This window comes from Colletotrichum tamarilloi (genome assembly GCF_030869305.1).
Source record: "Colletotrichum tamarilloi strain Tom-12 chromosome Unknown Scaffold_22.1, whole genome shotgun sequence".
Taxonomy (NCBI): Eukaryota; Fungi; Ascomycota; class Sordariomycetes; order Glomerellales; family Glomerellaceae; genus Colletotrichum; species Colletotrichum tamarilloi.
In genome coordinates this window covers 260,260-275,948 of record NW_026849405.1, presented here as the reverse complement: position 1 = coordinate 275,948, position 15,689 = coordinate 260,260, and the positions used below count along the sequence as shown (strand labels likewise).

General features: G+C 53.8%; 8 protein-coding genes across 8 annotated transcripts; 5 read left to right on the top strand and 3 right to left on the bottom strand.

Annotated features, from left to right (window-relative positions):
* Window positions 1-55: 55 nt before the first annotated feature.
* CTAM01_07284 (uncharacterized protein) lies at window positions 56-703 on the bottom strand (the record flags this gene model as incomplete). The annotated part of the gene is made up of 2 exons (XM_060523307.1): window positions 56-358; window positions 416-703. The coding sequence occupies 2 exons, from the start codon at window positions 701-703 to the stop codon at window positions 56-58; spliced, it is 591 nt and encodes a 196-aa protein (XP_060382045.1).
* A 525-nt stretch (window positions 704-1,228) lies between these two features.
* CTAM01_07283 (uncharacterized protein) lies at window positions 1,229-1,994 on the top strand (the record flags this gene model as incomplete). The annotated part of the gene is made up of 4 exons (XM_060523306.1): window positions 1,229-1,338; window positions 1,416-1,574; window positions 1,631-1,705; window positions 1,763-1,994. 4 exons carry the CDS (start codon window positions 1,229-1,231, stop codon window positions 1,992-1,994), a joined length of 576 nt encoding a protein of 191 aa, XP_060382044.1.
* A 1,324-nt stretch (window positions 1,995-3,318) lies between these two features.
* On the top strand, window positions 3,319-6,171 carry CTAM01_07282 (glycerol kinase; the record flags this gene model as incomplete). Its single annotated transcript, XM_060523305.1, has 3 exons — window positions 3,319-3,968; window positions 4,451-5,697; window positions 5,753-6,171. 3 exons carry the CDS (start codon window positions 3,319-3,321, stop codon window positions 6,169-6,171), a joined length of 2,316 nt encoding a protein of 771 aa, XP_060382043.1.
* Window positions 6,172-6,945: 774 nt separating this feature from the next.
* CTAM01_07281 (mannose-1-phosphate guanyltransferase) lies at window positions 6,946-8,376 on the bottom strand (the record flags this gene model as incomplete). Its single annotated transcript, XM_060523304.1, has 4 exons — window positions 6,946-7,842; window positions 7,909-8,055; window positions 8,177-8,220; window positions 8,370-8,376. 4 exons carry the CDS (start codon window positions 8,374-8,376, stop codon window positions 6,946-6,948), a joined length of 1,095 nt encoding a protein of 364 aa, XP_060382042.1.
* A 1,115-nt stretch (window positions 8,377-9,491) lies between these two features.
* CTAM01_07280 (uncharacterized protein) lies at window positions 9,492-10,160 on the top strand (the record flags this gene model as incomplete). The annotated part of the gene is made up of 1 exon (XM_060523303.1): window positions 9,492-10,160. The coding sequence occupies one exon, from the start codon at window positions 9,492-9,494 to the stop codon at window positions 10,158-10,160; it is 669 nt and encodes a 222-aa protein (XP_060382041.1).
* Window positions 10,161-10,597: 437 nt separating this feature from the next.
* Window positions 10,598-10,966, top strand: CTAM01_07279 (uncharacterized protein; the record flags this gene model as incomplete). Its single annotated transcript, XM_060523302.1, has 1 exon — window positions 10,598-10,966. One exon carries the CDS (start codon window positions 10,598-10,600, stop codon window positions 10,964-10,966), a length of 369 nt encoding a protein of 122 aa, XP_060382040.1.
* A 614-nt stretch (window positions 10,967-11,580) lies between these two features.
* CTAM01_07278 (uncharacterized protein) lies at window positions 11,581-11,982 on the top strand (the record flags this gene model as incomplete). The annotated part of the gene is made up of 1 exon (XM_060523301.1): window positions 11,581-11,982. The coding sequence occupies one exon, from the start codon at window positions 11,581-11,583 to the stop codon at window positions 11,980-11,982; it is 402 nt and encodes a 133-aa protein (XP_060382039.1).
* A 2,018-nt stretch (window positions 11,983-14,000) lies between these two features.
* On the bottom strand, window positions 14,001-14,815 carry CTAM01_07277 (uncharacterized protein; the record flags this gene model as incomplete). The annotated part of the gene is made up of 2 exons (XM_060523300.1): window positions 14,001-14,353; window positions 14,785-14,815. The coding sequence occupies 2 exons, from the start codon at window positions 14,813-14,815 to the stop codon at window positions 14,001-14,003; spliced, it is 384 nt and encodes a 127-aa protein (XP_060382038.1).
* Between the last annotated feature and the right edge of the window lie 874 nt (window positions 14,816-15,689).

The window sequence follows — 15,689 nt, the reverse complement described above, 5'->3', positions numbered from 1 at the left end:
CTCCGCTGTCTCGATAACCGTGTGTTTCCCCTTCCAAATCGTGAACCCTTCAAGTTCACCAAATCGCCGTGCTAACCGTTGCTAGTTGAGCATTGTAAGTCCCGAAGTATTGATGCCCCATATCGCTTAGCCATAAGGCTATGAGCACTGCCCACGGAAGAATGCGCAGTAGTATGGCCTGTCCATCCATATCCATGAATATTCCCAGACATACCCCGATCACGATTCCCGTCGCTATAACGGCATCTTGATGTTTGTGTCTGTCGTTCATGTGATACAGCATCGACGCCCCGATGCCATAGGTGATCAGGCCGACCATCAGCATGCGGGGTGTCGGGGTCGCGAGGATCTGGATGACCTGCGCAGAAGGTATGCGTTAGCTAGTTTTCAGAAGAGAGTATACTATGCCACGGACCATTTGTTTCGGGGAGTTTCCTAAGAGATTTCCTATCCCTGAGTGCCATCCCTCGCCGGATACCTCAAATTGGGCGGAAAGTACAGCGTCCCAAGAAGTCGGAGGTTCGAGAGGTTCTCGCGTCTGGCCAAGAACAGCGTTCTCCTTCAGAATCATCGAGCCAAAAATCGTCCCCATCTCTGCTGCCAACTTCGCCATGCGACTCTTTGAATAGCGGGCAGATCTCTGCTTCCAGGCGCCAGGTGTCGAAGGCAAGGGTTTCAAGCCCAGTTTTTCCACAAAGTCCATGGAAAGGAATGTAGGCCTGAGTTCACGATGCTGAGAATTATATGCTGGTTGAGCCCTGTCGAGAAGCGCAGCAATGCGAATTTGCCCCCCTCGTGGAGCGGATGAGTTGACTCGATCAGCCATTTCGTAGATGTTCGATAGGTTGTCTGTAGCTTTCGTCCCTACAGAGTATCTCGAGTTGCTTCTTGTTGTTTTAGCAATGTTGCTGGCTGGTTCAACGCCTCTTCAGAACTCAAGTGCGGCCCAACTCCTCACCGAGCCTTACTGTTGCACTAGGTATTCGTATTGAGCACTGCCACGTAATCGAGGGCCAACCACATAGTCGGCCTCACTTCCACCGCGTTACACAGCATTTCAATCAGGCTAGCTGCCCAAAGAGACCTTGGGTTCCCTCTTTATGCCTCCTCCCCTCCTAACTTTGACATCTCGAAAGACAGCCATGCCCATCGTTCTTATCAACACTGGAACCCAACATCGAATACTGCATTCTCCCCAGTAAATCTACAGTTAGTCAATTACGTTTTGATGGAAATGCAAGACCTAGAGATCCAGCAGCTTGGGGAGCCGGCTCCACCAGAAAGGTCGGTGTCTTTGCCTCAGAGACTCCTGGGGCTTCCGGTAATCTATAGCATCGAGTACGTTTTGATTTGTTCTTTCAAACTTCGTGAGCAAAAGGGAGACTTACTGACACGAAGACCAATTGTCTCTCTAGAATCTGGCGTCATATCGGTATCGGGCGTCGAATCGGTGGACTTCGCCACGGCCGTACCCTCACGATACTGCGCAAAGTCGGAGGTGTTGCGGGAACAACCATATCTGTCTATATTGCGGTCGTGCACGATGAGCCTATTGCCCCGCTGCTTTACAACTGGTCTGTCTGGTCTTCACCAAGGCTTTCGGTATCTATTTACTAACGAGGGTAAACAGCCTTTGGTGCAGTGCTGCACTTGTGGACAGTGTACTCTTTCTCACATGGCGTCACATGTCCAAGATGCCCAACGCGTACGTGTTAGCCCCCAAGCGATAACAGAGACAACGAAACTTACAGTCTGAATCCAGCTACTCCATTCTGTTCATCCTAATGTCCTATGCGACTCTAACCACATTACTAAAGGGACCGGAGCTGGTCCTCGACAGGGTCCTGCCGGTGCTCCCTCTTGTTGCCATCTCAGGGGCATTCCTCGCCTCGCTCTTCTTAAGCATACATGAAAGCATCATGATCCCATCAGTTCTGGACGTGGAGCGTGGAGACCGTGCTGCCTGGGACGCGATTTCTTCTTGTCTGGTGTAAGCGGGCTGGGAGTTGGGTGGAGATGCTGGGTTGAAGTACTTCTTCTAGTAATTTTGATGTAAGTACTAGGAGAACAGGGATTTCAGTCGGGTAAAAGAAGGGTCGCGGCAAGACCGCATTTACAAACCGGAGTCTTGGAGCTGAAGGGTCATCTTGACCAGCTCGATTGATGACTAAAATATACATATTTGATTTTCACAGTAGCTATGGACGAAGTCCAGGGGTGGAATCAATTGGACTTTCAAAGTTAACTGTGATGTTGCGCTTCTTGGTATGCTTTTGAGGATTAATACCGATCCAATCAGCAACTTCCATCACCGTTTCTTACCAGGCCTTCCATTCCTACTTGAATACAGCCGCTACCAGGTACCAAGTCCACACTCACAATCTCATGTCGTTCATCATCTCCACGGTAAATCGCAATAGTCTCTCAAGCTATAGACAAGTCGAGACCGCAGCAGCAGAAGAGTCTGGACATTCTTACCCCTTCTGGGCGGCCAATCCCACCATTGACAGATTGAAATATGGGAATGCCCCCGTCCGCAAGGTCCGAATAGATGGATAGACCATTACCACCTTGCTTTATGCGGCCCCCTAATTAAACGCTCTCATAGAGACTATGGCTGCGGTGTAGTTAAGTGGGTGACAAGATCAAATACCGGCCAACAAAAGATCGTAATACTTATTTACGACCTGATCATTCTTTCTAGCTCTCTCATCATCATCATTCTTTTTTATTTCATTTTAAAGGAAAAAAAAACCCCCCTTTTTAGCTACGTTTCTATTGTTACTTATACACTATGTATCATCACTAGAGAACGTACAGCAGAAAGAAACATAGCAGAAAAAGAGCTATGGTTCATAGTACGGCAAACGATTATGTCACCCACTTGGCTCCCTCTTCCACTCACGCCTCGATGTAGTCAAAACCAAGCGTCGGTGACAGTCCGTTCACCACCCTCACCTCGGTGAAGGCCCGTCAACTCTTCGACCCCAGACCCCAGCAGACCCATTACCTTTTACCTAAAAATGGAGAAATCCTCGGTTCCTAAACCCCGACCATGCCCGAAACTCAGAGCCACCCCATGTCTCCATCAAATGCACCTCGGGATTCCCTCCCGCGAACCAGCGACCCAGCGGCGCAAAAAAAAGTTTCGCGAAGACGAACGACCGACCACATCCTTCAACAGCAATTCATGATTCGCCTGTATCATTCGCTACCGCGTTGTACTCCGTATGCAGGCAGCAAATCCCTTTCGATTCCCGAGCCCCCTCGAGCTCGATCTACGACTACAGAGACCCAGTCTTGGGCCCAGTTTCCCTAATGCATCCCCAAATCCTCTCACGCGTCCTTAAAACCCCCCAATCACTCCCCAGGATTTCCCCCTTTCTGGGTCCCGTCGTCTCCGGTACCAGCGAGCCGGCAGACAAGTTCTTCAGCCCGAGTCCGAGGACGAGGACGAAGCCATTGAGACCATGGACGGCCCATAGACGTTGTATACACGGCCGCAGAGGTGAAAGCGACGCTGGCGAGAATGGTATAGTCAGTACGGGATATTACACGTGCAAAACGGTTCGTCGCACGCCGCAGCAGCAGCGGGAGCTTCGCGCGAGGCCCAAACCCCTCAATTCTTCCTCCAATCAGCGCCCCACGCCCGCTTCTGACATCATGCCGAGCGCCGGCGCGAAGCTCCAGCTGGGGCCGCCGCTGCTGCAGCACATGTCCGTCCGAAATTTGTCGTCGCAGCGGCGGGCAACACAGACAACAAAGACGACCCTGGGAAATAATGCCACGGCAGAGGCCAACAACGGCAACGGTGTTCGTGCGGCTGGAATAGACGCCAGAGCTTCACCAGACGAACAGTCTACCAAGAACACCTCGTCTCAGTCAAAGTCTCAGTCCCCCGCCGTTCGTACTACCACCACCAATACCACCAACCAGCCTCCTCGTGGGACGGCATATTTAGCTAGACAGTCAGTCATCATCCACACACAAGAACCACAACCTATACCTGCACACACACGTATCCTATTCCCGAGTCCTATCGCCTCGTGCTCCATCGCGAAATCCACGATCCCGACTTGTTCCCGTCTCCCCCCGTACCCGCCCCGCCTCCCACGCCGGCTCCTACGGCCCCCTTTGCTTTTGCGCGTGCTTGCGGAAACAAATCCCGTACAACCCCAGGGGCGCTGTCGATTTTGCTCTTCTCTCCGCGTGATACCCCCCGTGGTCCCCCCGACCCTCCTCGTTCCCCATTGAAGTCCCCAGAGCCCCAGCTTGCTTAGTCTTTAGCTTCTTCTTCTCTTCCTCGGCCCCTCTCTTGTCTCCGTTACCTTTTCCCTCAAGATACCCCTTGTATTTCCTCTCTTTGTGTCTCACTCTCACTCCTACTCCCCTTCTGTCCTCCTCTTCCTCTCCCTCCTCTTCTTGACTTACCAACAACCTACCACCACAGCAGCGGCGGCACCGACAACACAATGGCCGAGACGAGAGAAACCAAGCGCCCGCGCGTGGCCGCAGACCCGGCCGAACACCTCCCAGCCGGCATCACAGAGACCCAAGAAGAACTCAAAGAACATTGGTTCGTAGGCAGCATAGATCAAGGCACGACCTCGACTCGCTTCCTCATCTTCAACGGCCTCGGTGACCCTGTGGCAAGCCACCAGATCGAGTTTGAGAACCACTACCCGCACTCGGGCTGGCACGAGCACGACCCCCTCGAGCTCCTCTCCTCCGTCGAAGAATGCGTCGAAAAGGCAATGGCCCAGTTCGCTGAACAAGGCTACTCCGCTGCCAACATCCGTGGCGTCGGCATCACCAACCAGCGCGAGACCACCGTCCTCTGGGACGTCCGCACCGGCGAACCCCTCCACCACGCCGTTGTCTGGCCCGACACCCGTACCACCTCCCTCGTCCGCGAACTCCGCGCCCGCCCCGGCGCAGACGCTCTCCAGGACCTGTGCGGTCTGCCCCTGTCCACCTACCCTTCCTCCGTCAAGCTCCGCTGGCTCCTCGACAACGTCCCCTCCGTCCGCGAAGCCTACGATGCGGGCCACCTCGCCTTCGGCACCGTCGACTCCTGGCTCATCTACCGCCTCAATGGCGGCGCAGACAAGGGCGACGACGCGATCCACGTCACCGACTCGACGAACGCCAGCCGCACAATGTTCATGAACCTCCGCACCCTCAAGTACGACGACACCCTCCTCTCCTTCTTCGGCATCGACCAATCCAAGATCCACCTCCCCAAGATCGTCCCCTCCTCTGACCCGACCGCCTTCGGCTCCTTTGCTCGCGGCGTCCTCAAGGGCGTACCGATCGCGGGCTGCTTGGGCGACCAATCCTCCGCTCTCGTCGGCCAGTGCGGCTTCTCCCCGGGCCAGGCAAAGAACACGTACGGTACGGGCTGCTTCCTGTTGTATAATGTTGGCGAGGAGCCCGTCATATCCAAGTCGGGTCTGCTGGCTACCGTCGCGTACGATTTCGGCAAGGGTAGAAAGCCCGTGTACGCCCTCGAGGGCAGCATCGCAGTCGCAGGCTCGGGCGTCAAGTTCCTCGTCAAGAACCTTTCTTTCGTGGAAGACTCGTCTCGCATCTCGGAGCTGGCTGAGACCGTACCTGATAACGGCGGCGTCGTCTTCGTGACGGCCTTTAGCGGCCTCTTTGCGCCATACTGGATAGACGACGCAAAGGGAACTCTGTGTAAGTCATTATCTCCCAATCAATACCACTCACCTTACTAACATGCCCAAAACAGTCGGCATCACAGCCCACACCCAAAAGGGCCACATCGCCCGCGCGACACTCGAAGCGACATGCTACCAGACAAAAGCCATCCTCGACGCCATGGCCAACGACTCGGGCCACGCCCTCGAGAACCTCGCCGTCGACGGCGGCCTCTCCAACTCAGACCTCTGCATGCAGTCCCAGGCCGACATCAGCGGCATCCGCGTCGACCGCCCCGCCATGCGCGAGACGACGGCCCTCGGGGCCGCCATCGCCGCCGGCCTCGCGCTGGGCGTCTGGGACGAGCTCGAGGACCTCAAGCACGTCAACCAGAACGGGCGTAAGATCTTTACGCCCGCGCTCGACAGGGAGACGAGCCAAAAGATGTTCAAAAAGTGGGAGCAGGCTGTCGAGATGTCTAGGGGTTGGGTGCGTGATAATGCGGAGTAGAAAAGTGTAGAAAGCATGTGGGTTTGAAGATTTTGTTCGGAGTACTTGGGTATACAGAAAAGGAGAAAGAAGCCTATTTTTTTTTTTTTTTGGATGGTGGTATGATATTGGGGGAAAGTTGGTTTCGTTTAGACAGGATACCTATCAAGTCAGCTTCTTGTCTTGCTTGCCTTTCGCACCCACTCACCCATCCACACGGGGAAGGCGCAAATGTGATCCGTCATCTCAGGTATCCCTCCACCCCTCCTTCCCCCCACATCAAATCACGAGATACTCGCATGACATGCGCATGAGCAACACGACGAATTGTCACCATCTTCAAAGCACGTTCGCGGTCTCAAATTCAGAGGTATCATCTTTATTCTCATCTGTCTCACAGATGACCCCACGGTCGGGAGTCTTCCATGTCCACGGCACATCGAGGGAGATATCCTCCAAGCTGGGTGACAGCCCTCGACACCGTTCGTACGAAATTGGGGACCATCATCTTTCCCAAACGCAAAAAAGTAAGTAAAACATCGCAAAGCCAAGTGCTTTTCTGTGCTCGCCAAATGATTTCCCCCTGCCGACGCCAGCCAAAAATGTAGTGTTTGGTTTCCGCCCCCGTTTCTTGAAGTTTGAAGACTCATGAGTGGAGTGGTGAATCGTATCGCAACTTGAAATTAGAAAGTCGATAAGAACAGGCGTGCAGACAAGAAGTGTGAAGAGCGCGGACCCTCAGAGTGTTCGTCCAGGCCCGGGTATAGTGTTTTTTCCGGTTGTTCGGTTCTGGTTTTACATGATGATGGCGGGGATGTCAACGTTGGCCTTGATGCTCTTGTGGGGGAGAATGCTGCCACCGTTGACGTAGATCTCGTCGCCAATAGTCACGTCGTCGCCGAGGACAGTGACGTTCTCAAGACGAGCCCACTTGCCAACAGTGCTGTTCCAACCGACAATAGTGCTCTTAACCCACGCATGATCCTTGACCTTGGAACCGGGCAGCAGAACGCAACGCTGAAGACGGCAGCCGTCGCCAATAACGACGTTGGGGCCGACCGTCACGTTGGGCCCAATCTTGCAGTGCTTGCCAATCTTGGCAGAGGGGTCAATCAGAACGTTGCCGCCGTGGACGTAAGGCTCTGAGGGGGAGGCAAGCTCCTTGGAACCCTGCTTAGTGAGGGAAGTGAGGTACAAGCAGGTGCCGGTAAGGAAGTCCTTGGGCTGACCGACGTCCATCCAGAAGCCGGGGAGATCAAAGCTGTGCAGCTGACCATCCTTGACGATGGCGGGGAAGGTCTCCTTCTCGATCGAGGTGGGGCGAAGCTCAATGCGCTTGAGAACACTGGTGTTGAGGATGTACATGCCGGCGTTGATGCGGTTGCCAACAAACTCGACGGGCTTCTCGACGAAACGGTCGATCTTGGTGGGGTGATTAGGCTTGTGGACAACGACACCGTACTTGCTAGGCTCCTCGACCTTGGTGACCACAATGGTGCCCTCATCGCCATGGTTCTTGTGGAACTCGGCCAAGTCCTTGAAGGGGAAGTCGCAGATGACATCCGAGTTCAAGACGAAGAAGGGGGTGTCGTCCTTGGCAAGAATGCTCTCGGCCAGCTTCAAGGGACCAGCGGTATCGAGGGGCTCGGTCTCGACGGAGAAGGTGATGTTCAAGCCGAACCTCTTCTCGTACTATGGATGGAGGAAGTCAGTATTTATTATGGTAGCTGCAGAGGGGAAGCTCATGGAAAGACCCACCTCTGCCAAGTGCTTCTCCATAACCTCGGGGCGGTAGTTGACAGCGAGGACAACATCGGTGACGCCAGCAGCAGCAAGAGCCTCGATCTGGTGCTCAATCATGGGCTTGTTCGCGAACTCGACCAGGGGCTTGGGGAGGGTGAGGGTCTGCGCATTGGAAATACCAGGTCAGTAACATATTCGATCAGTGTGGAAGGTAAAGCAGCCGCTGGCAGAAATCTGCTGCTGCTGTATGCTGTGTTCAAGCTAGGGAGAGGAATGAACGTACCAGAGGGCGAAGACGAGTGCCGAAGCCGCCGACGAGAATAATGGCTGTTCGAGCAAGTTAGCAAGTTTGCGTCACTGCCGACCACATATTGCGCCTGCCGCCGGCCAGCCTCGAGTATCGCAGATCGATGGGCAAGGCTGGGACTGGGGCGGGCTGAAGCGCATGTAGCTGTTCGTATGGGGCGAGTGCTTACCCTTCATGTTGATGGTATTGGAGTTGAAGGGTTAGGTGATGGTTTGATATCGTTGTGCGACGCAGAGAAAGGAAGACGTGGTAGCTTCCGTGGGTGAGGTGCGTATGTAAACGAGTGTGTGAAGAGTTGAAAGAGGGAAGAGGTTCTCTTGGCCTGGTCGGTGTGACTGAATTTGGCAACAAGGGGAAGCTGCGCTTTTTCGGAGAGGAGGACAGGCGTGTATTTGATTGAGGTGACCACAAGGGTAGCTCTGCAGTTCCAGAAATGGACGATTAGAAGGTTGTTAAAACAGAGAGAGACAGGCGTGCCTTTTCTCGAAAAGGGTATACAATGGAATCCTGCTTGTGGAAAGTAGAACCCGAAGATGGGAAAGTGGAAGAAGACCTTTTGGGAGGAGAAAGTTGCAAAAGGCAAGAGGTTGAGCGAGTGCAGTGAAGGAAGCCACGAGGGGAGTTCAGAAAGTTGGGATGGGGAAAAAAGGGAGGTCAGAGGTCCACGGTTGGTCAGTGGTCAGTGGTCACAGATGGGAAGGCAGAAAGAGCAGGAGAGACGCGAAAAGAGGCGCAGGGTGGTGAGGGAGAAGGCACCTTCAAAAATGACACGACATCTGTACCCCCCAAGGTCCCGGTCAATTGCAAGCTGCAAGTCACTCAACACTGCGTTTTCTATGGTGCGGTACTTTGACCGGGCTGCCTGCGATCGCAATCAATTGGGGGCAGCACGGCAAGAAGCACAGGGCACCCAAAGGGGGGAAAGAGAAGGGGCCCAGGGGCGGAATGGGGGGTTCGAACGGGTACACTAACGGGCGGGATTAGCACCAACATGCTGGGCTGCAAAGTGTCTGGCATTTTGATACGTTGTTCTAGACTTTTTTATACCTATCCCAATCAGAGCCATTCACCATTCCACGTTGCCTGCCCGGATGGACTAGATAATTTGGCGATGCTCGAACTCTGACGTTCCAATTATAGCCTAGAGACAGAAATACTCTTGTAGCTGGATGAGGTACTCGAGAGATTTGAGGTTGTTGATTACCAAAGGAAGGTAGGACTGTTCAACGTTCTTTCCTGGTTCATCGAAATTCAGGGTACGTAGACCGGAAGACGTACCGTCCCATGGCCAATGCGGAATCCCATCCAATGGCCTCCCTCCTCTCCCCGTGCGCAGCGCCCCCATGTGATCCCATCGTCCAATCCCATCCCGTCAACTAGAGTGGGGCTCCGAGGCGAGAGGAGGGAAAAAAAAGAAGAAGTCGCAAAGTCTAGGGAAGGAAAGGACCATGCTGCCATGCAACAACGCTACGCCGCAACGCCCAGCCCAGCCCCAAGCTCAGGCAAGGCCCAGCTGTCAGGGGCTGCCACCCATCACTTTCTCCAGCTTTTCGACTTTCGCTCCCGTCCTACCGAGTACGCTCCTCTACTCTATCTGTACAAAGCATCGATTTCCAAACTCAAAAAAACCACTATCCGCACGAAAGCACGAGCACAGCCGACGAGACTACAGAAACAGCTACATACAAGCACGAAAACATACATACCCTCCCGGCGATCCGTGTGTGGGGATAGGTACCGGTACTCCCTACTAGGTACACCATCACAAGTTCACAACACGTTCGGCAATGGAAGAGGCACTATACTCGGCCCTCCGAGCCTTTCCAGGTTCTCAATGGCCGCAACAGAGAGAAAAAAGTGGAGGTGTAGCTGCACGATGGGGACTTTGAGGACTCGACGTTCCAGTTCGAGATTGCGGCGACTCGTCGGCCCCAATGGCAACATAACTCCTGGCGCATAGCACATTGCATTGGCACACAAGCACATCACCTCATCCTGCCAAACACATTCGAGTTTCCGCGAGGCCTCGTCAACCCAGCCTTACCCCCAATTTCCCCTGCCGAGATTGACGAATTTGCCCATGCCTGCCCTCCGCCCTCCCTTGCTTGTCGCTGCCGCTCGCAGTCTCGTCTTCAAACTCCAAGCCAATTGACGGTGCACAGCATCTCTACCATCCTTAGGGGAGAGACGTCAAAACGGTAGACCGTCGTACGCCGCAAGCCGATACTGGACCGCCCGTATGAAGTCCGCATCTGGACGTGCCGCGGGGGCCACTGTCTCTAGAGTCTGGCTCGCTCGAAACCTAGACTGCAAGGGCTCTCCCTACAGATTCGAAGACAGCTGACCGGCGGGCCCGTACTAAATTCGCGACTTTTGCCTCCCCTTGTGCCCCGGATCATGGATGCGCATCTCTGCCCGTCCGTCAGCATCACGGGAACAGATGCTGGGGAACCGGGAAGATCAAGCCTTGGGGAGGAGACAAGAGGATGCTCACGCCCGGGACACGAGCTTTCTTCAGCTGCAGGGCTCGGCCGCTCGTGTTGTGTTTACGAATCCATGCCGCAATTACGACGAATGCCAGCGTCGCATCCCTTCCTTGGAGCTATCAAGCCTTCAAACTCACATCTCTCCCTTGGCATCCTTTTTCCTCTTCGATTGGTGAGCATGTCTCGGCGCGTTCAAGAAGCAGCGCCTCGCCCACATTGCGCTGCAACAGGCCAACAGCTCTCAATGATCATGGCCAAGTCAGGACAGATTTCGCCTTGACGCCTCAGCTAGTGGAGTCGCTCATCCCACCTCATGCTACACGTCGTCCAATGCCGCGGCAGAAATCCCCATCTCGTGACTAGGAAAGCTGGGGTGGAGGAGTAGTAGGGAAAGTCGCCCCTCTGTGCAAAGCCACATTGATTTCCAGGAAAATCGTCAATTGAGCCACCCACGCTGGGGGCCTTGAGAGGGGAATGCCTTTGTGCCATGGGCCCGGCGGAGAGGATCCTCAAATCGCTCAACATGCGACGTGACGTACGTGTTCACCTCCTCTCCTTTCAAACAACCGCGTCACGGCCCACGATCCATCATCCCAAGCCTCTGCTGTGTATGGAGTAGGGGGCAACGTAGGCAGTCACAGTTCCAGAACGCTTGACGCCGCCGATAAGTGGGGGTCACTGAACCAACGTGACATGCTACCTCAAACTTGAATGAGAAGAAAACCCACAATCCACATCCCGGGACTGCCCGGCGTCGAATTTCGGCCGTGGTCATTTTTGCCATTTGGCTTCTCATGCTGCTCCTCAGCATACCAGCCTGCAACTAGTCTCGCAAGCCTGTAGGCAGTGGGCAGTGACAGGTTCCTTCAGTTCCATCTTTGGTTTTCTTTCCTAATGTCGAGCCATGATCTCTCACCGTGTCCGTTGGATCCCTCTGTCACTAATCAACTTCTGGAAGGGGTAGCCCGGTCCTCCCCACCCTTCCGTGCTAAGATCCGAATAAACCCCGGCCCGAGATCCGCACCACGCCACACGGACTCCCGCTCCGTCCGTCCCATCCCACGGATACACTCAAACTTTCAACGACCAAAGGCAAACAGCAGATCATCCGAAACTTCCAGCCAGGCATTTCATCTTCTCCCTCCTGCGTGGTTTCTGTGCAAAGATGCCGGGAGTACACTCCCGCTGTGGAGCAATGCGAGATCATTTACGCATAGTCAATGCATATCAAGGCAGGATAATGTTCTGGAATGGACGGAACATACCAAGCGAATCCTCTCACCCGTGATTGAATAAACAACACCCGCCCTCTTCCCATCCAGCTCGAGCACACAGGATAGAACGGAAGGAAAAGTGAATATGCATAATTGGCAAGGCAGGATCGGCAGTCCAGAACAGGGACAAGAATGATGCGGATGACATGCTGAGGTTATCTACGACGTTTATCCAAGGTACTTTGCTCAAGTGCACCGGTATCGTCCCAATCCAAAGCTACAAGTACCTCGAATACTTTCTCGCGAACACAGAAGCATGCAAACACCAAGTATTGTCACACGTCCATCTCCCTTCTCTCATCACCCCTGCTCGGTTCGTCAGAACGATCTGATACTATAAGCCAAGGTGGGCTTACTCGCTAAATGGCGGGTGCGTACATGGCAAAGCACCGCGCCGCCTGATACCTTAGTTAGTACCTTACCTTGCCGGTCAGATTGGAACCACCGAGACATCATCCACTTTCCGACTCCTCGGCTCCGGTGGAACTTAGCTCCCCACCACCGACCATCACCGTTGAATCCCGTCCTGCCTCTCTACACCCTCCGGGGAATCCGGCAAGCTGCCGGTACCAGGCTCCATCGAGGCTCCACGTCAATGTCAATTTCACGAACCTCTACCCAAGTTTACGAGATGACCACAGCAGCATCCGATTCATCACTTCTCCTTCAACCTCCCTCCCATGTCATAGTCACCTAGCATAAAGTTCAACAGTCTTTGCAAAAAAGGAGCTTGAAAGCGTTTTGTTTTTATTTCTTTTGTGATCGTCTTTGTTCTTGCCATCCATACCATGAAGTCTTTGTCGTTAAAATTTGGTCGTTATCATCATCATGAGCGTCGCAGAGGCGTCCGCATATAAGATAGGAAAAAGGCGTAGGATCATGAGAAATTCATCATCATCCCCCCCCTCCCCCCCCACCCCCCCCCCCCCCCCTCTTCTCTCTCGCCTATTCTTCTCGCACCAACAGTCTTATCAGCCTCGTTGCCTTCAAACGTCTCTCGTCATGTTATCTTGGTTCTGCCAGTCTTTCATCATATCCATCGTGCTCTCAGCTTGGCCAAAAGGCCCTCATCCAGTCTCGTCAGATCCTCCCAAAAAGTCGTACGAAAAGCGTAATAATCGTAAATGAACCCCCTTGAAAAAGGAATCAAGATGTAATTCGAGATGCTGAACCTCTCCCAGGCACCATCAATTTCGTCGGAGATGCAGGAGAAAGAAGAAGAAAAAAAAACGTATGCTTCGCTTTTGAGGCAATGCGTAAGGGGGCGTGGCTCTTCTGGCCGTCTTTAAGCCATCCTCCCACCCCAAATGACCCCCTGATTTTTGTCTCGAAAACAAGAGCAGAGAATGAAGAAAAAACCAAAATGTCGAGTCCACGTCTCAAGCTCATGTGAGTCTAACCGCCCCATCATCGTCATATGTTCCAATCTGTGTGGTAATTCGTCATTTTCGAGCAAGCAATGAAGGAAGAATGTGGTTCCAGCTTAGTCGAGGGCGTACCCTGAGCAGGAGGAACAAAATGCGCAATGCAGAAAGAATTGTCAAGAAGGAAAGATGGTCGGTCGGCCAGAGTCGCCTCCGGTTGTTGATCCGTTCGGATAAATGAAGGACAGCCCCTGACTGGTACTGTACAATCCCAGCCAAGCGCGCGGTCATCAAAAAGTCTTGAAAGTAAAGAGAGAAAAAAAGTCGAATCCGAGAATGGGCGACGAGAGAAGAAACGCATTTTGTCCGAAATTCGAAGGAGACCGGCCGGAAGAGTTATGAAGTGCAGAAATCAGATGTGCCGCGCGGAAACCATGATTCTAGTTCATTAAGTCGTGAAGAGTCGTCGCAGTTGGAAAATATGCGTCGCTTTTTGCCCGTTTTGTTTTCTCCCCCAACATCTCTCTTTGACCCTGTGACCTCCCAGAGCAGCCGTCTGGAGGCGTCGTCTTCTTTCATAGGCTCAATCAGCTGCGAAGCTGTTCCACCTTATAATAGTCGTCGTCTCGAATCCCTGCCGCCACGTAACGCAGGGATTCAGGCTACCTGCCTATCTTTAGTCGAAAGAGGCCGTAGAGCTGCTGCTCGAATGGTGACCAGATCGACGGTGGCTGTCTCGCGAGCTGTGACTGGATGATGTGTGGCGGCTCTTCTTGGAGCGGCGAGCAGGCTCAGTGGCCGGAAGCCCCTGAACGATGCCATTGCGAGCCAGCATGCCGCCGTTGACGGAGAAGTTGCGGCACACCATGAAGGCACGCATGGCGGCGTTTTCCTGGGCCAACGAGTCGGATTGATACGCGAGATCCGTCTGGTACTCGCGTCCGTTGACCAGAACCAAGCAGGTGTAGCCGCTGTGATCGCGGTAACACTCGTAAGAAGGGTCGTTCCATCCTCGTCGCCGGCAAAGACCTAGATTGGATCGGTTAGCCCCAGATCTTCTTCTGCAAGTCATTCTGAGCCAGTCTTGATGGCACAGCTGAGGGAGAACAGCGGATACACGCCTCTCAACGACGTTATGCCATCTGTATCCGAGCCCAATCCACTCTCACAGACTTTTCCCCCCTTGCGAACCCTGCATGCCGTTCCTGAAGAGAGCCGCAGCGAGAAGCTGACGTCGATCCCCGGACATAATGCCACGTCCCGACTCGTTGAGAGTCACCACGAAACGGGAGACGCATGTCATTCCCGCCATTGACAGAATGCAGGGGTAGGGCACACGATCTGACCCAGTTCTCCAGGTCATCATGGACAGCCCCACTTATACGGACAATGGCGATGACGAGGTTCAGGGAAGCATTGGGCTCCAACAATCCATCTACAAAACTCAATTGATGACTTACTCTCGAGGTACTGCATGTAGAAGCCGCCCATGTTGGCAGTTATTCCCAATGGGTCGATTAAGAGAAGCGGTGGTGGTTCTGAGATGCAGGTCCAGATCCAGGCGGGGGAGACGGGAAAGACCGTAGCAGGGGAGAGCAGTTGTCTCAGAGCAAGAAGGAAGAAAAAGTGAAGCAATGCGACGAGGGTTGATTCCTATCCAGACAAGGGGACCAAAGATGCGGACGCCGTGAGATGCAATCGAGCCCAACGGTGAGGCGAGCAGAGAGATCTGTGGTCGGGGATGTGATGGGATGGGATGGGCTGGGCTGAGCTGGCACGCACTCTACGCACCACGCGCCAAAGCAATGCTGGGAGGGTCGTATGTAAGGCGTAGGGCAGAAATCCGGGGCGTGGTCGAGGGTAGGCAAGTATGTAAGGTATGAGTTGTTCAACGAGATGTAAGGTAGGAGAAAGTGAGCTGGAATCGGCCAAGTTTCTCGATGTTTTCGTGGTTCCCAGGTTGGAGAAGTAAAAGCCTGAAGAGGTATGGGGGGACAAGATGAAGAAAGTCGGTGGAAGGGGTGTTGATGTGTTGTTACTTGTGAGTGTGTGCGTGTACGGAGTATTGAAGGTGGTGTGTGTGGGTGGGTGGTGTTGTAAGTTAAGCTACGTATCCAGGGCTTCCGTCTCTCGGGTTGCAGGAAAGCATCTGAGCCATGAACGGAGAGACATGTGTCTGCTTTATTGCAGAAAAAAAAAGAGGTGCCTTTCTCTTTTTTTTCTTTCTCTCTCTCGTGCTTCTGGGCTTGTCAACGGAACTAGTGCGGGGGCAAGGGGGAGGGGTGGAGGGGGTGGTGGTGGTGGTCAAGCAACAACAAGTCCAAGTCCAAGTTCAAGTCCAGGTCCAGGTCCAGCATCAACTTGG